The sequence below is a fragment of the Eutrigla gurnardus genome (assembly GCF_963514095.1).
Source record: "Eutrigla gurnardus genome assembly, chromosome: 3".
Taxonomy (NCBI): Eukaryota; Metazoa; Chordata; class Actinopteri; order Perciformes; family Triglidae; genus Eutrigla; species Eutrigla gurnardus.
This window is the reverse complement of record NC_139917.1, coordinates 16,756,781-16,776,832: the sequence shown is the minus strand read 5'-3', so window position 1 is coordinate 16,776,832 and position 20,052 is coordinate 16,756,781. Positions and strand designations below refer to the sequence as shown.

At 43.8% G+C, this 20,052-nt stretch overlaps 1 protein-coding gene across 4 annotated transcripts in view; it reads left to right on the top strand.

The window, feature by feature from the left end:
* The window catches only part of add3a (adducin 3 (gamma) a), an 81,180-nt gene extending 68,436 nt beyond the window's left edge, over nt 1-12,744 (top strand). For 3 of the 4 annotated variants that reach the window (XM_084005013.1, XM_084005015.1, XM_084005016.1), the window contains 6 exons: nt 690-947; nt 1,368-1,472; nt 1,605-1,691; nt 2,884-3,007; nt 5,940-6,032; nt 8,259-12,744. In XM_084005013.1, coding sequence (XP_083861139.1) covers nt 690-947; nt 1,368-1,472; nt 1,605-1,691; nt 2,884-3,007; nt 5,940-6,032; nt 8,259-8,500 — 909 coding nt within the window. In that variant the 3' untranslated portion in view covers nt 8,501-12,744. The remainder of the gene's footprint in view (nt 1-689; nt 948-1,367; nt 1,473-1,604; nt 1,692-2,883; nt 3,008-5,939; nt 6,033-8,258) is intronic. The other variant, XM_084005014.1, reaches the window with a different exon arrangement.
* The last annotated feature ends 7,308 nt before the right edge of the window (nt 12,745-20,052 follow it).

The window sequence follows — 20,052 nt, the reverse complement described above, 5'->3', positions numbered from 1 at the left end:
TCGGTGAATATGGAGCAGGACGTTGCAGGAAATGAGCTTGCCAGCCCAGCTGGCCATCTCCGGATGGAAAAGGGGGGGATCGAGTCAAGTTGAAAGGACAACTTTGGCCGTGGAACTGAGATGAATAGAATAGGCCAAAATGGAAAAGAACAGAACTTCACTGTCCGACGGAGTGTGGAAAAAATGTCTGACAAACAAACAGCAGGACTGAGAGGGAGGGAGAGGGGAAGAAATTGGTTGACAAAAAGGAAAATTGAGGATTAAGAGGAGAGGGGTGAGTGGAAGAGGCAGATGGAAGGAGAGGGGGCAAGAGAGACGGGGTCAGACAGGAAACGGTTCTCCGTCTCTGTCCTCTGTGCTGCCAGAAACCCTCAGGGCCATAACTCTGTCTCTCTTTCTCTTGTGACTAACTGTGAAACTGGCAGCTCAACCAGCATTACAGGAAGGAAAAGTCTCCTCCTGGTGTAAAAATGAGAAAGCGAATGCATCATTATGAATGTATCGTGATGCTATGATGGAAGAGCATTGGGTGAAGAGGACGTTAGGAGAAGGAGTTGTTGGAGGAGTAGAAGTCAGATTAGTAAAGTTAAATTCCCCATGAGATTATGCTTCCCCGTCTTTGCGACACTCGACAAACCAAATCATCTCAGATTGGAGAAAACCAAAGTGTTTCTGTTTCCTTGCTTCAGGGCTACCGGACCGGTTACACCTACAGGCAACCCATCATCCGAGAGAAGCCGAGGCACAAGAGCGACGTGGAGATCCCCGCCACGGTCACGGCGTTCATGTTCGAGGAGGACGGGGACTGCGCCGCCACGCGGCTGCCCTACAAGTTGCTGCAGCAGCGGCAGCAGAGGGAGAAGACGCGTTGGCTCAACTCGCCCAACAGCTACACCAAGGTCAACGTGGAGGGCGGAGAGGAGCGCTACAACAGCCGGACCACCACGGTGAGCACAGTGTGTGTGTACGTCGATGTGACTAAAAAAAAAAACACGAGGGGGAATGAAGGTTTTTATACTCGGAAAAGGATTTACCTGTGTATTTATGTTTGTGTGTTAAACTGTGAGTTTAAATTCTACATCAACATTGTCAGCTGGTATCAGCTGATGTGTTTTGTTGGTAGTTGTTAGCTGCTTGGAACCTGATACTAGGTCACCATCTACAGGCTGGGCAGAGAACTGCAGGGATATTCACTCGCACTGGTTCATGTTACAATCTTACAATCTTACATCAGTATGAATGGGTGAATGTTGACATGTCAAGTGTTTTGTGTGTTTTGAAGACTAGAAAAGTGTTGTTGTTGTTGTTGTTGTTGTTGTTTTGAGCAGTTTTGATCTCACCTGTTTTCACCCGCCTCCCTTCTACAGTGGATGAAGGCCGAGGAGACGGGGACCCCGATCCGGATCGAGGACCCCAATCAGTTTGTCCCCCTGAACACAGACCCCAGTGAGGTGCTGCAGAAGAGGAACAAAGTGAGTCGAACTCTCCTCTCCGTCAGCATTGTCACATGTAAAGTTGGACAAGGTTGAATATTTCAGTCATTCAACATTTGTTTTTGACCACAAAATTAAAAATCGGTGACGCCGTTGTGTGTCCCGTCACAGATCAGAGAGCAGAACCGCTGTGACATGATGACGTCAGGGCCACGCTCCCAGCACCTCGCAGGCATCCCCGTTGATGAACCGCGACGGGTAAGAACTTAATCTGATCTTGAGACGTAATGTTAAAAAAATCCAAACTCACTTTGTCTGCTGGCCTTCCAGCCAGATGCTGATCGTGTTCAAACTGGGGGTTAGAAAGAAATTCACTGAACTGTGCACGACATCATCTGGTGTCTGCAGTCAGCCAGCTACACAAAGATTAATAACAAGAAATGCACATTTTTCCCAGAAAAGTAACTGAATTCATGTATATTGCTATATTGCTCTGCCTGAGTTACTGAAGCAACAATACAGATTTCCCTAATTGCTTGTTTATTGAGCAATAACTCCTACGTTGTTTCCAGTTATTCTGGGAAGTTCAGCAGAAAGCAAAGCCAGTTTAATGACACCTCTTGACCACTAGGTGGAGGCAAGTGAGAACATTTTAGGCAAAGGCAAAAGGATCCACTAGTGAGTTGATGGTTCTCAGTTATCAAGAGACATTAAATAGAAAATTATAAATACAAAATACAGGAAGAATTAGGGTAAAAAATATCAAATTTAGACATGAAGCTGACGGTTTTGTGGTTGGTGTGTTGTCTTGAAGGATCTGGGGCAGATAAAAGTTCTGGTAAATATGCACAAGTGTTTTCTAATCGTTGCCATTGCAGTGGTGTTTTTATTTGAGTCTTTTTGTTGTTGTTATGGATTCATTCACTACCTTTTTGCCCATCCAGAACAGAAAACATTGCATGTGTTGACTCATGTCATGTTTTAGGATTGACACAGATTTTATTTCCGCTTTAGTGAAATTTGCACTCGTTTTTTTTCCATCAGTGAGTTCGTGAACTAAGATGTCGTGTTGGAGCATGATGGTTTTAGGTTATATTTATGACACAAAAATCTGAGCAGGCGTTTTATAAAATGTGTTTCCTTACATGTGTGCATGTGTGTACGATGGGGCCCCCCAGTGTAAACCGTGTCAGAACGAGTGTTTATGTTTCCACAGTCTGTTAAAAAGATGTCGGTTTGCAGACTAATTAGTTGAGTATTTGTGTGTCGAGTGGTGTGGTCGACACTTTTATCTTTTATAGCGGCAGCCTTAATTAGGATGTAATGAAAGATTGTCTCTCTTAGATACTGTGTGTGTGTGTGTGTGTGTGTGTGTGTGTGTGTGTGTGTGTGTGTGTGTGTGTGTGTGTGTCTGCTCCCATGCTCACCCCTCTCCCCATCTCCTCTTCAGCCATACGTGCCCACAGAGGAGGAGCAGATGGCTCCCCTGCCTCCCAACCCCTTCAGTGAGCAGGCAGAGAAGGAGCTGCAGGAGTACCGCGTGAACGTGGAGAGGAGGAAGCTCGGCCTCAGTGGTATGACACACACACACACACACACACACACACACACACACACACACACACACACACTCGAACGAACATGCAAACTGGAGAGTTTATGGACTGGTGTCTATGTGTGTTCATAGGTGTGTGGATTTGTTTTCGAACTCGTTCACGCTCAACTTGCAAACGCCACGAGAGCCCAGTCACACTGAGAGACATATGGACAACACACACACACACACACAGACACACACACACACACACACACACACACACACACACACACACACAGTGACTCGTACTCAAGGCCAAAGACTTTGTGTGTGAGCAGCAAACCATCCTAGCAATCTGTGAAGGATAATTTAACAACACGTTGTTGAGCAGGTTTAAAACAATCACTCGACAATCAAAGTAGTAAAGCACACAGGAAGAGATTAGTTTGCACCTTCAAAAGATGTGTGCTCTGATTTTTCGGCAGTTTTGTTTTATAGCCTGCCAATGTGTCAGAAGCAACATTGGTTTATCCCAGATATCCGTTTATATTTTGGCAGTAATCAACTGCTGCAATATGTTTCAGAGGTAGTATTTTTTCATGCATTATTGTACCTTCAATTTCTCTTAAATTCTATGTTTTATAGTTATTTATAATAGCTACATTTTTACTTCTCTGTTTAGAATTCCCTGCTTTGACTGCCAACTTAATAAAAATATCCTGCACACGACATACATTATCTTTATGGCAACTCTTTAATAAAAACATCTTAGATATCCATGCAAAAAACCTTTGTCTAAACACATAATATTGCCCCTATACGCCATTATCTTATTATTCCCAGCTCTATTTTGTAACGCTGACATGCACTGAGAGAAAAAATCTGTTGGATTTGACCTGAGAGCAGATTCGTCCATCTCACCAGTGTCGTGTTGTGCAAAAAACGGTAGAAACGACAGGACCTTAACAGCCAGATGTGAGAATGTCCTGCTGAAGCCCGTTGACGACGTTCACAAGCTCCAGCTCACGCTTTCTAAGTGCTCAGTATCGGCTAAAACAGCAGGAGCACGTTTCAAACTGAGCTCGGACCAAATTGGGATTTCTTAAACCTGTCCCTCCTCCTCCTGCTCCGAAGTTAACTTGCAGATCTCTTACTGTGCATGTTTGAGTTTGTTCTCTCTCAGCAGTTTCGTTGTTAATAAACATCCATACAACCTCAGCGTCTACAGCGCTGTCGCCATGGAGCCGTTCTCAGCGGACACTCCCATGATCTAACACAGGGCTTGTTCCTTTAGGGGCTCCACTGCTCACACACACACACACACACACACACACAGGATTGTCAATGCTAATCATATTAGCCCTCTGCCCCACTGCCTATCGGACAGGCAAAATCAATAGTGAACAGACAGTGGAGGGGGCCCGACCCCTCGCCCCCATTCTTCACAGGCTCATGTGTGTAGTTGTATAGGTGTGTGTGTGTGTGTGTGTACATGCGTGTTCACGGGTTCATCCAAATCAATCATCCTTATGTGCATATGAAACACACAGTGTGTGTGTGTGTGTGTGTGTGTGTGTGTGTGTGTGTGTGTGTGTGTGTGTGTGTGTGTGTATGTGTGTGTGTGTGTGTGTGTGTGTGTGTGTGTGTGTGTGTGTGTGTGTGTGTGTGTGTGTGTGTGTGTGTGTGTGTGTGTGTGTGTGTGTGTGTGTGCTTGCGTGTACTGTATGAGAGGCCGGTGTGACTAAAAGATGGCAGACCGAACAGACAGCAGGTCTTCACACCCGCCACATGAGCGGAGCCCGTTGCTATGACACTGTTGCCCCCACAGGCCCACGAATCCCCCGGTGGCCAATCTGGATGCAAGCTGGAGACCGTCTGTCATGGCCTGATATGTGCCTGGGCTACACACACACACTTACACACTTATATGTTCAGCCTGTGATTAGTAGTGTCCAGTCCGCTCTGTATATTCAGCTGGAAAATAAAGAATTAACCGTTCGGGTCGAAGTGCCGCGTAAGATGGACTCAGTGATGTTGGATGCAGTAAAAGACTCTCCTCACCCTATAATTTAAAAAAAGGAACTGGGTTCCTCCAATCATGTCACATCTGATAGAGAACATATTAGCACTTTGACCGCGCACCAACACGTCCTGTATGCTGTTATGAATGGCTTTGCTTCCTCAGCCAACCGAATGTGTCACCCTGAATGTGCTAATGAACGTGTACATGTGTGATGTGGGAATTAATGACTAATGTAGAGGTTAAGTCTACTATTCACTGAGTGTGCAAAAGTTGTTTTTATGATTGTATTATATACAGAAACCCAAGTGCTCAATTAGTTTCCGTGCATTAGGAGCCACGATGGACCTCTCCTCTTGGAGATAAAAAAAATATGATGATCGTTTGGGAAATAAGAAGTGGAATAAGGATGCTCTTTTCCTAGTTGCTCTTTAGTTTATGAACACTAATAACGCCCTAGCTCTTCATATAACTCTTCTCCTTCTTGTAAAAGTGCCTCATGTATTGGGAAATGTCCAAAAAGACCAAATAAATGACCTTATATTCAGCCTGTTGCACACGGACACACTGGCTGCTCTGGGGATCCAACCTGCAGCCTTTTTACGCTACTGTTCAGTGCATCTGTCGCATCATATGAACATGAAGGCCCAGCCGAATGTGACGGTGCACGCTCCGCCACCAGGAGGAACGGATAACAAACCATCAACGGGGATTTGGGGACATTGTTGTGTAAAAGCAGCTGTGCATGGCCTGATTCTAACATGTGTGTTAGCACTAATCTCTCGAACACCCCCCCACTCCCTCTGACCCTTCATCCCCAACCTCTCATCCCACCCACCCCTGCTGTCGTCCCACTACTCCAATCCCCTACACCACCCTGCAATCCTCTCATCCATCCCTCACCCTAACCCCTTCCTCACCCCCCCCCCCCCCCCCCCCCTTCCTGCAGATGGAGAGCACGAGCTAACCTCCGACGACGGCTCCACTCTCTCTCAGTCTCTGTCTCTCACCCAGTCCTTGCAAAGCACTCCAGCTAAAGAAGGTATCACTCACCCGAAATGATCTTTACTGCCTTGCTGTGTGTCTTTGAGATCAGGTGTGCGTTTGAGTGTGTGTGTGTGTGTGTGTGTGTGTGTGCATGAGAGTGCAAATTAAAATGAAATGGACTGAGACCTCAGTATGCAACGCCTAAACTGCTGATCTCCGCTATAAGTTTGTAGTGCACTAATGATTTTCATGGGAAATGAAACCGCAATAATGTCCCATTCTCTCCATTTCAAACGGGAAACCTCCTTTTTTCACAAATACATTTTCTGCCGTCGGTTATGAAATCTCATCCGCACCCGGCCGAAGTGATGAAGCAGAACTTTAACGCGCGTTCTTCCTTTTATGTTTCTGGTGACAGTTTTTCAATGCATGCATTCATATATTGCATTTACGGGTACAAAAACCGATCTAGAGCCACAGGACTCCTTTTAAGATGGGTAATCTGTCACAGCAGGAATTTTGTGACCTCGATTCAACTGTGGCTGGTGCATCTGAGGACGTCTGAAGATTTCAGAGCTGGCTGCCACACCCAAACAGCTTTAATCTGATGTCATGTCTGTATGTTAAGTATCGAGCTATAGACTTAATAATTAAAAATGCTAGATCTCATCGTTTGACCCATTCAAAATGTAAAAACACAACAGATTGTGTTTTTGCAGCGTCCCAGAAGTGTCGAGTTGCAATCAGGATGAGATCTTTTGCCCCTCGCTTTCCTTTGGTGTAAAATGTCACCTGACCATGTCATGTGACCTCCCATGATCTCTGGGCATTGACTCGCTGCCTCCCGCTGCCATTTAGATCGACAGCGTTAACCTAGAGCTTCCCGGGTCTGACATTTGAAGCCAGTTGGTGAACCTCCAACGCGAGACAAAGATCACGGCGGCCTCCTCGCAGGTTGTAAATAATGACACTATGGGATTGACTTCCTGTCAGCTTCCCCCCAGCACAAACACGCAAAAGCCACACAATGAGTAACCATAAACCCACGGCGGCACAGTGGCTCAGGGGACCCATTTCTTCTAGCACCGCCGCTATGAGGTCAGCACACAGTTGTGCTGAAACCAGGTCAATTGTTGCGTGAGCCACATTTTAATGTTGCCCTTTCAGTGTGTGTGTGTGTGTGTGTGTGTGTGTGTGTGTGTGTGTGTGTGTGTGTGTGTGTGTGTGTGTGTGTGTGTGTGTGTGTGTGTGTGTGTGTGTGTGTGTGTGTGTGTGTGTGTGTGTGTGTGTGTGTTTTTTCATGTTCAGGTGCAGCAGCGTGATGTACTGCCTTGCATTTGTAACCCGGAGAAAGTCATGTGACATGAACATTCATTAAGGGAGTGGATGGAAGCCACTGTACAGAGCCCCCCCTCCCTTTTTTTTTTATTTTATTTTTTTTAAGTGAAAGGAGGACAGACTGGGCTATCAGGTCACCAGAGCTTTATGCAGGGATATTATGAAATATGTAGAGCACTGGGACGGCGTGTCTCTCTGTGAGAAGAGGAAGTTGGACTCGCAGTTCAAACGGTGTCGCCGTTGGTGCAGCAGGGACAGCAGAGCCTCACATTAACTACATGAGCAGAGTGAGGCGTTCAGGGGCACCTGTAAAATATAGTGCAGCCCAGTGAAGAAGCTTATAGTGTTCTATCTATTCTGGATATAAAGGTGTTAATACTGATTAAAAAAAAGTACTTAAAAGTACTAAAGATGAATCGGTTACTTGGTAGAAAAATCTTTTTTTGATTTAACAGGTACTTATATGTGTGTCTAGTTTTGAACATTGCTACTGTGGTCACAGCCTCTGATCTAATGGAAAGACGAATTCTGTTAAAAAATATTGAATTGCCTTCCCTATTAAGTGTTTTTGTGGCATACGTTGTTAAAAATGCTCAATTATATGAACAACATATGGGTAAAAAACTAAATTATACAATGTAGCCTTATGGGTTGTTGTTGTTGTTTGACTTACAGTTAAACTTTATTCGTTCCATCAGTCAGTTTGATGCAACTCTGAAATGCAAACTCTAGTGTCTCACATACAGTATCTACTCGTCCATATTGGTACTCTTTCCACTTTGCACTGATATTTGTCATCTGCAGCGTGTTCCATGTGGTTATTTCTTGGTTGTGGGTGTTGTCCCTTAACAGGGTGTGTCTAGCAGATCTGACTGATGTGGCCTTCCTTTGTTTGTTGTTCCCCGTCCTCATCCAACCTCTGTGTCGCCTCTCCCCCCCTCAGACAACCACACGGGCCTGGTGAACGGCAAAGGCGACCACGACGACGAGCTGTGCAAGCGCGTCAGCCAGCTGACCACCAGCGTGGAGAGCGTGGAGATCACGGTGCGCTCCGGCGAGAAAATCGAGGAGGCGCTGTCGCCCGAGAGCTCGCCCTCCAAGTCGCCCAACACCAAGAAGAAGAAGAAGTTCCGCACCCCGTCCTTCCTGAAGAAGAACAAAAAGAAAGAGAAGACGGAGGCCTGAGAGCGGACAGGAAGGCCGTCTGCGCGGAAGAAGGAAGAGGGGCGGCAGCCACCTTTTCTGGTCAATGTTTTATTTTGTCTCCGTTCTCTATGTCCTTTTATGATTTTAAATGTATTTACGACAAAAAGGTTTTATGCACAAAAGGCAGAACAACAAATTATGTTCAAAAAAATGAATTGGTTTGCAACAACAACAAAAAAAATGCCTCCCCTCCTGCTAAAAGACTGGTTGTGAAATTGTGGGACGGGCATGTCGGTCCACCAATGACATTTGCAACAGATGTGGACTCGCTGGGCGTCGATACACCTGATCACCTCGGTAGCTGTGATGTGTCATATGAGACCATTTAGATCCTGAATAACTGGCTCCTCCTGCGCTGACTCCATGGTCTAGAAATTAGCATATTTCTTGCTCTTATTTTTTTTTTTACCCCTGGTTGTTTAAGGTTGTGTTTTTACGTTCTCGTCACCTGACTCTGCTTAGGGATCTGAGAGGCCACGTGATATTTGAAGTCACACTGGAAAACTGGTGTCAGAGTCTACAGCCACAGGATTTGGAGGGACTAATTACTACGAGAGGAGTTTCCTCTCTGCTCTCCTATGAGCTTCTGATACCAACCTGCTGTTGAGCTAGAAGACTGGACCAGATAGTGAGGATGAAGGCCGACGCTTTATCACAACTAAGTCCACATAATCGCACTCAGATATATTTATGTAGCATTTCCGTATCTTCTCTTCATCTCAATAGGTTTTTTCCCCCAAACTAAATGGAAGAAACAATCTCATTTTAGGACAGCGTCATCTCGTGAAATATGATCTTTTTTTTTTTACACAAATTTGGTATTAGTCAACTCTGTTTTGTACTCGTGTGTAAGCTTTTACAGACAATTACAGATGTCACGCATGTTTTCTCTGTTTTGCAGGAAGTGAATTTATACGGCCGACTATGTTCTGTAGCGACGCCCGATTGCTGAAATTATATTCTAGTCTTCAGAGAGAGAAAAAAAACATGACTATATAACACAGATATATGAAAACTGGAGATGTTGGCTATAGATTTTTAACGATATATTTTTTAATTTTATTGTGCTGCACTTTTCTTGTGGTATATAACACATTTAAGTTGCAGGTGGTTTTACCAGTGAAGGAGATTGTTAAGTCATTTGGTTAAAAAAGAAAAAAAAAAAGTTGTAGCAAGCGAGGCATGGTGTCAGGAGAGAGGTCAGGACCTGGAAAGTGAGTGGAACGGAGAAAGGGAGACTCTGAAATGAGCCTGCTTCTCAACCATTTCACCACCGGTGAAATGCTGAAATGAGCATCTTTGGTCGAGGGGTGCGGAGCGGTGACATCTTTTGTTTGGTGTGTTTGTGCGTTTTGTTTTTTAAAGCCATATTGTAATTATTTTTCCCTCCATTGTTTTGAATGACGAGACAAGGGTTTGCGATTCTCGTCAAGGACCCAAACGAGACCTCTGTTAAATCCCCCCAGTGACTGCATCGAAACCCCCTCAGGCCCCCCAAAACTTCGCTTTCTTTCTCGGTAGCTCCATTGACAGCAGCTACGTTTCCTCGCTTAATTTGCCATTTATTTCCTCCTGGAACTGGAACATTACAAGGAGGTCATGTGGACACTCTTATTTGTCGTCATTTCGGCTTCTAAAGCCTCCCCTCATGTCATTTCTCTAGTAAACACCATCGTGTTGTAACTGTCGGATGACCCACGGTTGAACTCTGCGAAGCCAAAGTGTGATGGGTTGCCACAAATCCTCCCCCCGCAGTTAAACCAGATGTACCACTATCCCAGCTAGCAATGTGAAGTATTGGATTTTGGGGGGCGGTGGGGGGGGAACACATCTTTAGCTGTGTTAAACAGTATCTTTTGGCTCCGGGCGGAGAGCTGAGAAAGATGGAGAAGGAAGGTGTGAGTTTGGAAATGGAAGTGCATATATATATACTGTATATATACACACACACACACGTGTAGTTGAGAGGGCTGATCAGTGGATAAGGACAACCTGACACTAACGCACCATGTTTTTATCACTCACACTGTGTTCTTCTTTTCAAACCATCTTTCCTTCCAGAAACGTTTTTTCATCCTCCATTTGTATCGCAGTACGCTTTTTTTTTCTTTTAGTTTCCAGAGAGCACTAGGCTTTTTTTTTTATTAACCATTTTATGAGCATAAATTGCTCCCAGGTGAACTGAATGTGCATTGGGTCTTGTTTTGTTTTTTTTCCTTTTTTTTTTTGTTTCCAACTGTTTGCACCTTGCTTTACTAATGCCTCTCTATCCACCTTTTTTTTCCCTGTTTAAAAAAAAAAGAGTTTTGCTTTGGCATGCCAGAATGAGCCAAGCTACTTTGTGACCTGTGAAAATCCTATATAAATGGTTATAATGGGGTTGCTTTTAGATGTATTGCTAATCAGTGTAAATTCACAAATAAAACTGTATTTTAAGAAAAAAACAGAAGCTCATTTATCACGTTTGTTCATTGAGGTAATGTGCGCCATTCCTCCTCCTCAACATTTTTTAAGTTTGACATAATCCATTCACACTCATTTTCCTTTATGCCATGATCATGATATGATTACACAGTATTGTTGAACGGCTTCAAATAGAAGGGCTGATGCTGAAATAGCAGGGGAAAAAACAGTGACGTGTGCCTTTTTAAAAGTCTTTATTCCCAATGTTAAAATATGAGAATGAATATATCGTGTGTGTGAATGGTTCAATCAGGAAGTCGTGGCACATTTATGGCAACGATTGACTAAATGCGAGTGAAAATGTGACAATGATCATAACAGGCACAGGAAATGTGGAAGCACTTGAGCAGACGTGCTGTGAAATGCTGAGTGAGCACAATGACTCCTGAGATATGCATTGCTCTGTGAACATAGAGAGAAGACGGGCTTTCACCCAAACGCTGAATATACATTCAGAGGGTACTTATTACCAGGAATTAACCCTTGAAATATATTTTGTTGTTGACATGCTACAAATAGTGTATGACGTTTTGTTTACGGTGTAATCGCATGTATCCTTCAGAGCAGTGGTTTCCAACCTGGGGGCTGAGACCTCCACACTGAGTTGCAAGATGATAAAGACAATTCTGCATCCTACATTACCCACAGTGCAACTCAACCATTCAGGCCAGTGTGCTAGCAGCAGCTGATGTAGCCTCCAGCAGAGATAAGGAGCAGGCTGCACACTTCATTGTAACTCCACTCCCCGAGATTTCTTTTCATTTTCAAACTAATGGTCTTCAGACCCTGACGTGGACTCGAGTGACATCACTTAATGACATTTCAAGCAGCTCCACCCCCAAAAGAAGACTTTAAGAAGATACAACTTTTCCCCCAAAAAACATACTTTGATGTGTAAACTCAGTTGGGTTCCCCTTTAAAGGTTCAAATCGGTTTGCAACCACTGCTTTGAACACTTGTTATGTTACTGTAGTTTTTTTTTTTTTTTAATGACCAGAGTATAGAGCAGGGTTTGGGGTTAGCGAGCTAACTTCGTAGTTCAGGCCCCAGGTGCCACGTTTTGTTCGCTGTTCCTCTGATGTGCCACACATGCTAACTTTTCCCACCAAAGAGTTCCCTATACTCTTAATATCCATATGAACTGCACTCTTTCCAGCCACAACGGGACGGATCCTTGTGTGCATATGAGCAGCCAGCGTGCCTTGACTGCATTCATGTCCTCAGATGCAGAACAAAATATGCAAGTCAACTCAATATTTACATTTTGACGTAGATCTAGCTAACCCACCTGTCCTTGCCCTATTGCTATATGCTATTGGTGGAGGTGTCCACTGTGTCCAGTGTTGGAAATGTAAACGAAGAAATGATGCCTTTTCTCACCTCAGCCTATATTCACTTGTTACTCTTTTGAGGGAAAACTCCTCCGCTACTGTCAAAGATCATATTTTTAGGATACATCTACACATCATGTAGATGGCAATTTTATGAAAGGCCTGAATGGTTGGAAGTTATTTGTGTGTAATTTTAGTGAAAGACCAACGCTAAAAATCGAATCAAATCCACGAACCCCGCTAAGAGACACATCAGGCAGCGTGTTAGAGAAAAGAGAGGACATCTGGAAAAAGTCTTTATCATTTCTGCTTTACACATAGGAGTAGCTTCGCTTCCATATATCTATCTATCCTGGCGTCTGTGAATGTGAAAGTCAGTATGCAGCACTTTTTTTGGCAACGTTCCCGATATGAACAATAAAAGCATATGAGCAATCTTGTGAGTCGTGTGTCTCATGACTGGAAAGTGGAAGTTTGTTACCGGCAGTTCGATCGGTGCTGTGATGGTGCATTCACTCATTGAGCCTGTTTTCTCCGCTCTCGCATGCAATCTCCTTGAGTGGTGTGTTCGCTGGGAGGAAGGTGTGCGAGCCTCTCGCTCATCCGTTCGTGACCTTGTGATGTTTAAAAAGTGCTTGTTTAGTCGTGTTTAGTCTTTCCAGAAGAAAAGGTGCACTTTCTCCTTTAAACTGTCTTGTCCAACAACATGTACGTTTTGAGAAACTACGTGTGATTAATATCTTTTGTCAAAGTGACCACAAGTCGGCTGCAAACGAGATTGATGCCACCTGGGTTGACATTAATCAAGAGCTCCTTCCTGATTGGCCAGCAGGTGCCAGGGTATAAAAGAGCATTGAAGATAGCAAACTGGTTGGTCTGCATTTTCCACTCTCCAGAGAAGAGTGTTTTTATTTTTCTACTTGAAGGTTTCTTTTCTCATTCATGTCCTACAGAGGACCCTCAGCCCAGAAAAAGGGGGAGAATGTATATTCATTGGTACTATGTTGAGAAGTTGATTTCCAACATGTTACAGCATATTTTCTTTCAATTCAGGGAAACAAAAGGACGTAATCGTTCAGTCTTTGGTCAAAAACCATCGATTGAGGACCAATGTAAAGCTTGTTGTTTTGGAAAATGTCGGGTTACTGTGGTGGCACCGCAACTCGGAAAGCACAGAAAAAAACATCTTAAGCAACAAAACATATGTTGGGGCTGGTAAAAATGCTTCAAAGGGAGAAAATACAATAATAAAGAAATGCACTGCAAAAATATAACACAACAAGAGTATCAAAAAAATACTGGAGTCACAACGGAAAAGAGTGGCGAATATGTTTCAATTGGCCTTAAAGATGCTGAACACGCCGTCCATGATGTTTCACGTCTCCATGGAGACTCCCGTTTTGTAACTTTTCCAATGTGCTCGTTCAACTTGCAGCGTTCCTGAATCTGGTTGTTGGTGAAGATATTTTCTTAATTCCTCATGCTTCGTCTCTCCGTGTGTGTTCTCTTAAGTTGCCGTCCATTGAGCCTTCAGGCCCACCGTTCATTTGAAATGACGAGCGTCCCAGTTTAGGCTGAAGCTCTTTAACACACACACACACACACACACACACACACACACACACACATCCCTCCTATTGCATCATGTGCAGCACAACTAAGGAGGTGAAGAGGGGTTTCTCCTCTCCAGACAGCACCACGCTGCGAGTGTCAAAACAATGAACCTACTTGCGTCCAGATGGATGATCTGCTGGGGGAGTGTGGAAACCATGATAGGCCTTTTTCTTTCCGGACAACCTCCACACACACACACACACACACACATACACCACGCCCCACCCCAACATGCCCTACTAGACACAACTCCGAGCTTAACAGCTACCAGAGCCTGCAGTGATGCCCAGATGCCACTGGGATGAATTAGAGACTGATAAACAACATAAGGGGTCAGTTAGTCTGAGCCCAAATGCACCCCCCATGGGACCACCCACACACACACACACACACACACACACGCTAGCTGGTGGTAAATGTTGTTCATCCAAGAAGTCTTCTGCGTGAGAGAGAGAACATGATGAGTGAAGAAAGGAGCAAAATCAAGATCTTGACTTGATCCCCCCCCCGTCGTCGTCATCAAAAAGACTTTGATTCTTTACCCTTCGTTGTGTTTCCCGATGTTTCACAAAGCTGTTTGGTGTGGACGCTTTTATCCGACATGTGTATGTGTGTTCAGCCGGGTGGTTTCAGCCCAGTCTCTAAACTCCATGCCTTAAGCCTCGAAGGACTGTTACAGTGATACATTAAAGCAGCTATAATATTTCCAGCTATTTCAGCAAACGCACTCTATGCTACGTCTCCAGAACTAAACGACAAATTAGCAACTAGCTGAGGAACACAGTGGAGCATTTAGCAGCTAACGAGCCAGACAGTTACCTCAGGAGACGGTAGAGACCAAAAACAGAGCTAAAAGACTATTGGGCTTGTCTGTTCCAGGAGGCCAGAAACCCAGTTTGAATGATAATGTTGCTCCGCAACTGTCTGCCATATCAACTTAAAAGGCGTGTTTACAGCTTGCTGCATTGTTTAAGCTCTCAGTGGCCTGTAATCAGCAGAACTAATATAGTCACATCGTCTGCAGAGCTCCAGCGAAACCATCTTGTGATGAGTTAATGACGAGCGGTATACTGCCACTATAATTGTGTTGTGTGGCTTTGTTTGGCTTGAGTACATAATGGTGGTCTGATAGCACCGTCCTACATCACTGAGCAAAAACAGTCGGTGTGTGTGTGTGTGTGTGTGTGTGTGTTGAGGGTGATTATTTTGTGGAGTCACTGTTATCGATCAACTGCTCTATCAAATCCTTGAAGATGTATTATGTTCATTTTGTGCTGTCGGGCCGTAAGGATCTCACTTATGGCCCCTTAATCTTTCATTCATTGAAGGCCGGCGTTATAGATGTCGTTTGGGAAACCAAGACAAGGAAATCCGCTGAGCAGCGTTATCTCTGCGTTTTATCATTCCTCCCTCAAACAGGCAAACATTTTTCAGCATCAACATCCGACGGCAGGGGACACAGCGGTGTCACCAACCTGATGGTTAGAGAAACAGGTTTGTGATTGATATCACTTCAAGTTGGACTCTGCATTCAGGGGCAACGACATGATGAGAAAACAAGCTGTTAATTTACGACAGGGTGACAAGTTCATCGCGGTCAACAGGTTCAGCTGAACATTTCACGAACATGGGTAGATCTGATAGTAGATCTGTATTGATATGATTTGTTTTGGCTTCAGGAATAAGCACACACGAATATTGCACTCAAATCTATCAGAGGGTTATTGTCATTATGTTCATGTACTTTTTAATGTTCAGATTTAAGTAAGATGCAAAAACAAAAACAGGGCAGCTTTAAACATTAAAGTCCAATATGCACTTTCTCTATATATGGGTATATATGGGTATTTATGCTAAATGCTCTCCTATCAGGTAGGTTCAGCAGGTAGTGTAATGTAGAATTGCATTATCAAGAGCATTTTGCTTTGCTTTGCCACAGGAGTCAAAGGTATGTGGCTGGTGAGTTATTGTATCAGAAGAGATGAGGTAAACAGCAACACCTAAACTGAAGACTCTGAATACTACAAGTGTTGCTGGAGTTGTACCTCTTCAAGACTTTTCCCTTCTCCATGCCTTGAAAGTAGCTGAAGTTGTGCTGAAACTGGGAGGAAGAGCAACAGGAGAGAGACATGAATAGGTGCCGCTTGTATTATAGAGGAGACAGAAGTCGCAGTGGCAGAATTACAGAATACAGTATACAACTACACAGGACTACATAATGACAAAGCAGCCAACAGTGGCTACACGTCAGCTAACCATTGAAGTTATGCACATGATTTTTAACATGACTCCGGCTGTGCAAACATAAAAGGCGGCTTTATAAACTCTCTTTAAATGAACAGATCCACGTGACAAATGCAACGACTGCTGACAGGAATTAGAGGCATGGATTGCCTTTAGCCACAGTATCATTTGTTATCCTGGCTATTGACTCCCTGCTATGGGTTATATATAGTCAATCTGTCACACGCTCCTCCCATTGTAGAATGAGACCTGTATCCTTTTTGCAATAGGAAATCCAATCCTCCACTGGAGATCAATAGGAACCTATTTACTCTCTGCATGTCAAGGATTCCATAGATTACTAGCATGGTATGGGCTTCTGCTCAGGGTTTTAAAAAAGTAGGATTTGTATGATTTCAAGTATGTTGATTTACTGAAGTGCCATGCATGCACCTGAAACAACCTGACCTGACTGTGTCTAAATACCACCATGAACTGTCTTAGGGATCAATGTTACGTTAAAAGGGGAATGATTCAGGGACACGTTTGTGCATCCTCAGCAGAAAAAAGGAAAAAAGCCATGGCTATTCACTGTGATCTATAGTCCGTCGTCAACCACACACATGCTGCCCTTTGACCTCCTTATCACCAGAAACCAGGGATCCAGGAAGGAAGAGACAGAGAAGCGCCTGAAGTGTGCTGATCTAAGCTGGGTTTGAAAGGACGTTGCTTGTTTTGTCACGCAGTTTAAGATGACGGCACCGACCGGGAAGACAATTCCTGGGTAAACGGGGCCGAAGCAGGCTAAAAAGTACATGGTTTGGTTGCCCTGCCACTCAATGAAATTGAACTCAAGAGGGCCGGACTGAACAAGTAGGCACTAATATACTTGACTGTAACTATATAAACATGTCAGTTGGGTTATTTTAGGAGTGGCAAGATTTAAAGGAGAATTCGATCCTCAGACAGTTAGAAATCATATCAGTCATGGTAAATCCTTGAGATTTTCATTAAACCAAACCTCGGTTTTGATACTATTCATGGATGCAGCAGAAGCCTGAGATTTCCACCCTGGATTAAAACGTTCCCATTATGCCCGTTGCTATTCTGTTATATGTCTGATAAAGAAGCCACTTGAGTGTTTTTTTACCTCCAGAATTCTGGGACCTGTTGTACTCAAATAAAGCCGCACTTACCAGAGGTAAATACTTACAATTCAACCAGGATTGAAGGATTATAACTTCACAGATTAATTTCTGTTATGCCTGTTGGTAAAAACTTATTTTAAAAATCCCCATGCCTTGGTTAGATCAAGTCAAATGCACTCACATAAAGCCAGACACCAAATACAAGCAGAACATTTTAAGCCAATTCTTTCTTCTTCTTTTTTGTATAATTTAGTATTCTTTCCCATGAAAATTAAAAGAGAGCATAGTAAGTAAAATGTAGAGCCTTCTAAACAAGATCTAGACACCAGCGGACAGATAAACCAGACGCTGCTGCCCTAAGGCAAGAAGTCAAAACTACACATGATTGTTTGGCGGTAGATCTTCCAAGGCAAGGCCTACGGGGTTAATGAGAAGAAATGGATTTTACTACTATGTCCAACACACTTCTCCTTACCCAACATCCAGGAACTGCAGCAATTGTCTGACTCTTGCTATATAAATAACGCACACGTGTGTGTGTTGGGTGCGTTGCTTATATTTTCATCCCTGCGCCAAAAACCAGGGTCACGAGGCATCCTGAAAGGAGGGTGTACATGTTTGCTGACAATGTCTTAATAGAGACACTGTATAGTGTTTTCTCTCTATTCTCCTGCCCTTCCTTTCTTTTTCTATCTGCCACACCCCATTGAAGAAAATGGGTTGGGGGAGGACTGGAAGACGACCAAGACAGACGCCTTGCTCCCTTACAAATGGGGCGCATCTTCCATAAAGGGGGTCAATAAGGTACAACCAGGCTACTGTGAGTTGTCTTGTGGGCTGATCCTCCTCTTTTGTGTCATCCACAATGAACGCCGATGGGAGGCTTGGATTTCCCTAAGTGACACTGATTAATGGCTGAGAATGCAGGCAGATCCTTCGCTTCCTTATCAGTACGAGCCCATTCTTATCTAGCCTTGAAGTATAAAGGGAAGTGTGCCTTTGAAGGAAGGGATGTTTTGGCCTTCTTCAAAGTAAAATTCAATGTCTTGTCAAGTTAAAGACGCTTCGGGGCAGCCCAACAAGCCATAAACGCAATATTATCACTGTTTGAGTTTTTTGTGATCTTGTTGGCAAATAGCTACGTAGTTACACATACAGAGCATTAGCGATCATTATGAGTTGGTGGAAACCCCCCGGTTCTGTGAAGTGAAGCCAACGCATAGGTGCCTTAAACCTGCATTATACTTCACCCTCTCGTGTCACTCCTGGTTCCAAAAAACCAAGATGGCGCTCGTCAAAATGCTGAGCTAAGGCTTCAAAATTGTAGTCCATGATCAATGGGTGACATCACTGTGACTACATCTGTTTGTTATATAAAGTCCATGATTTGGAATCATTTCCACCTGAGTGTAACTCCAATATTCAGTTTTTGTTGCTGTTAACAGGCTGATGAAACCATGAATCCAAAACATGATGGAAAAATACTAAAACTCTTCCAACTGTTTAAAACTGTAAAGTCATGTGATAAATATCTATGGGTTTGTGACTTAAAGTTACACCTTCCACGTTGCATGTAGTCATGTTATGGATTGTTCATATGAAAATATTAATTTGTGCAGCTGTAAAATGTTGATTGATGTTTATTATCATAATGAAAAGAAATCTCAATCTAAAGTTTCATTCCTAGCTGTTTTGTTGTTTTTAAATCTGCATTTATTGACCATTTTCACCAAGCCTCCAGAAGCTTTCTCACATAGACTAACACTGGAAAAAAGAAGTTAAATCAACTTCCCCCAACATAGGAGTTAATGGGACCCCGCCTGTAACGCTGTAGTCCAGCTCTCTTTATAGATTTGGTGATGGAAAAGTAGCATGCAGTGGATTTATCACTGCTTTTTTTCTGTGGGTTTGTCCCACTTTTACGTTTCACATAGTGATTTGATTCATTGTCGATATAGAAAGTACTGTTGAATGCTGACCATGCTCATAAATCATGGGAAATATGTGATATAGAGCCTAGGTCTCAAATGCCAAATGAGGGAACGCCAACAATAATTAAAATTTAATTAAAGGCATCCCATTGGGTTGGCTTTTCATGCAGAATTATCTGGACGTATACAGCCTGATATCATTCAGTGATCTGTTTGTTGTAACCAAAGTCTTGTGAAAGGAGTTTTGTAACTGTGAGAGAAACAAAAAGGGGGCTGGGAGTCGTGGTCACAAAGAGAAACTAGCCCATTCATGTTACTTATTTCCGTGGATACCAATGGTATTACTCAGCAGCGAAGACATACTGCGTGAGTCTCATAATGCTATTCATTTCCAGCACTTGAGATGTGTGTTATGTACACACAGACACCATATCGTCCCCCTGGGAGCCGCCGATCGTTTTGTCTGGCCTGGACCCCTCTTTTGTCTCCCTCCTCTGTCTCTCTCTCTCCCCCCACTACTGCCTTCTTATCCTCTCTCACCCCCTTGTTCCAAAACCTGCATATTAAAAAAGGATTACCAAAAAACAACATGGGTAATTTCCTGCCTCCCTGAGAACTATCCCCCTGTTGAGAAAACTCCCGAACCTCTCTCTTGGTCCTACCTTCCCTCTCTATCTGTCGCTATCGTTCTCCGGCCTGCCAGCAGAGATTTGGAGGGGCGACAACAACAGCAACAGTGGGGGGATGGTGGGCAAGAGTCTATTTCTTTCTGTCTGCCTATCTTGCTCTCTCCATGGTCTGCCAGCAGAGATTTGGAGGGC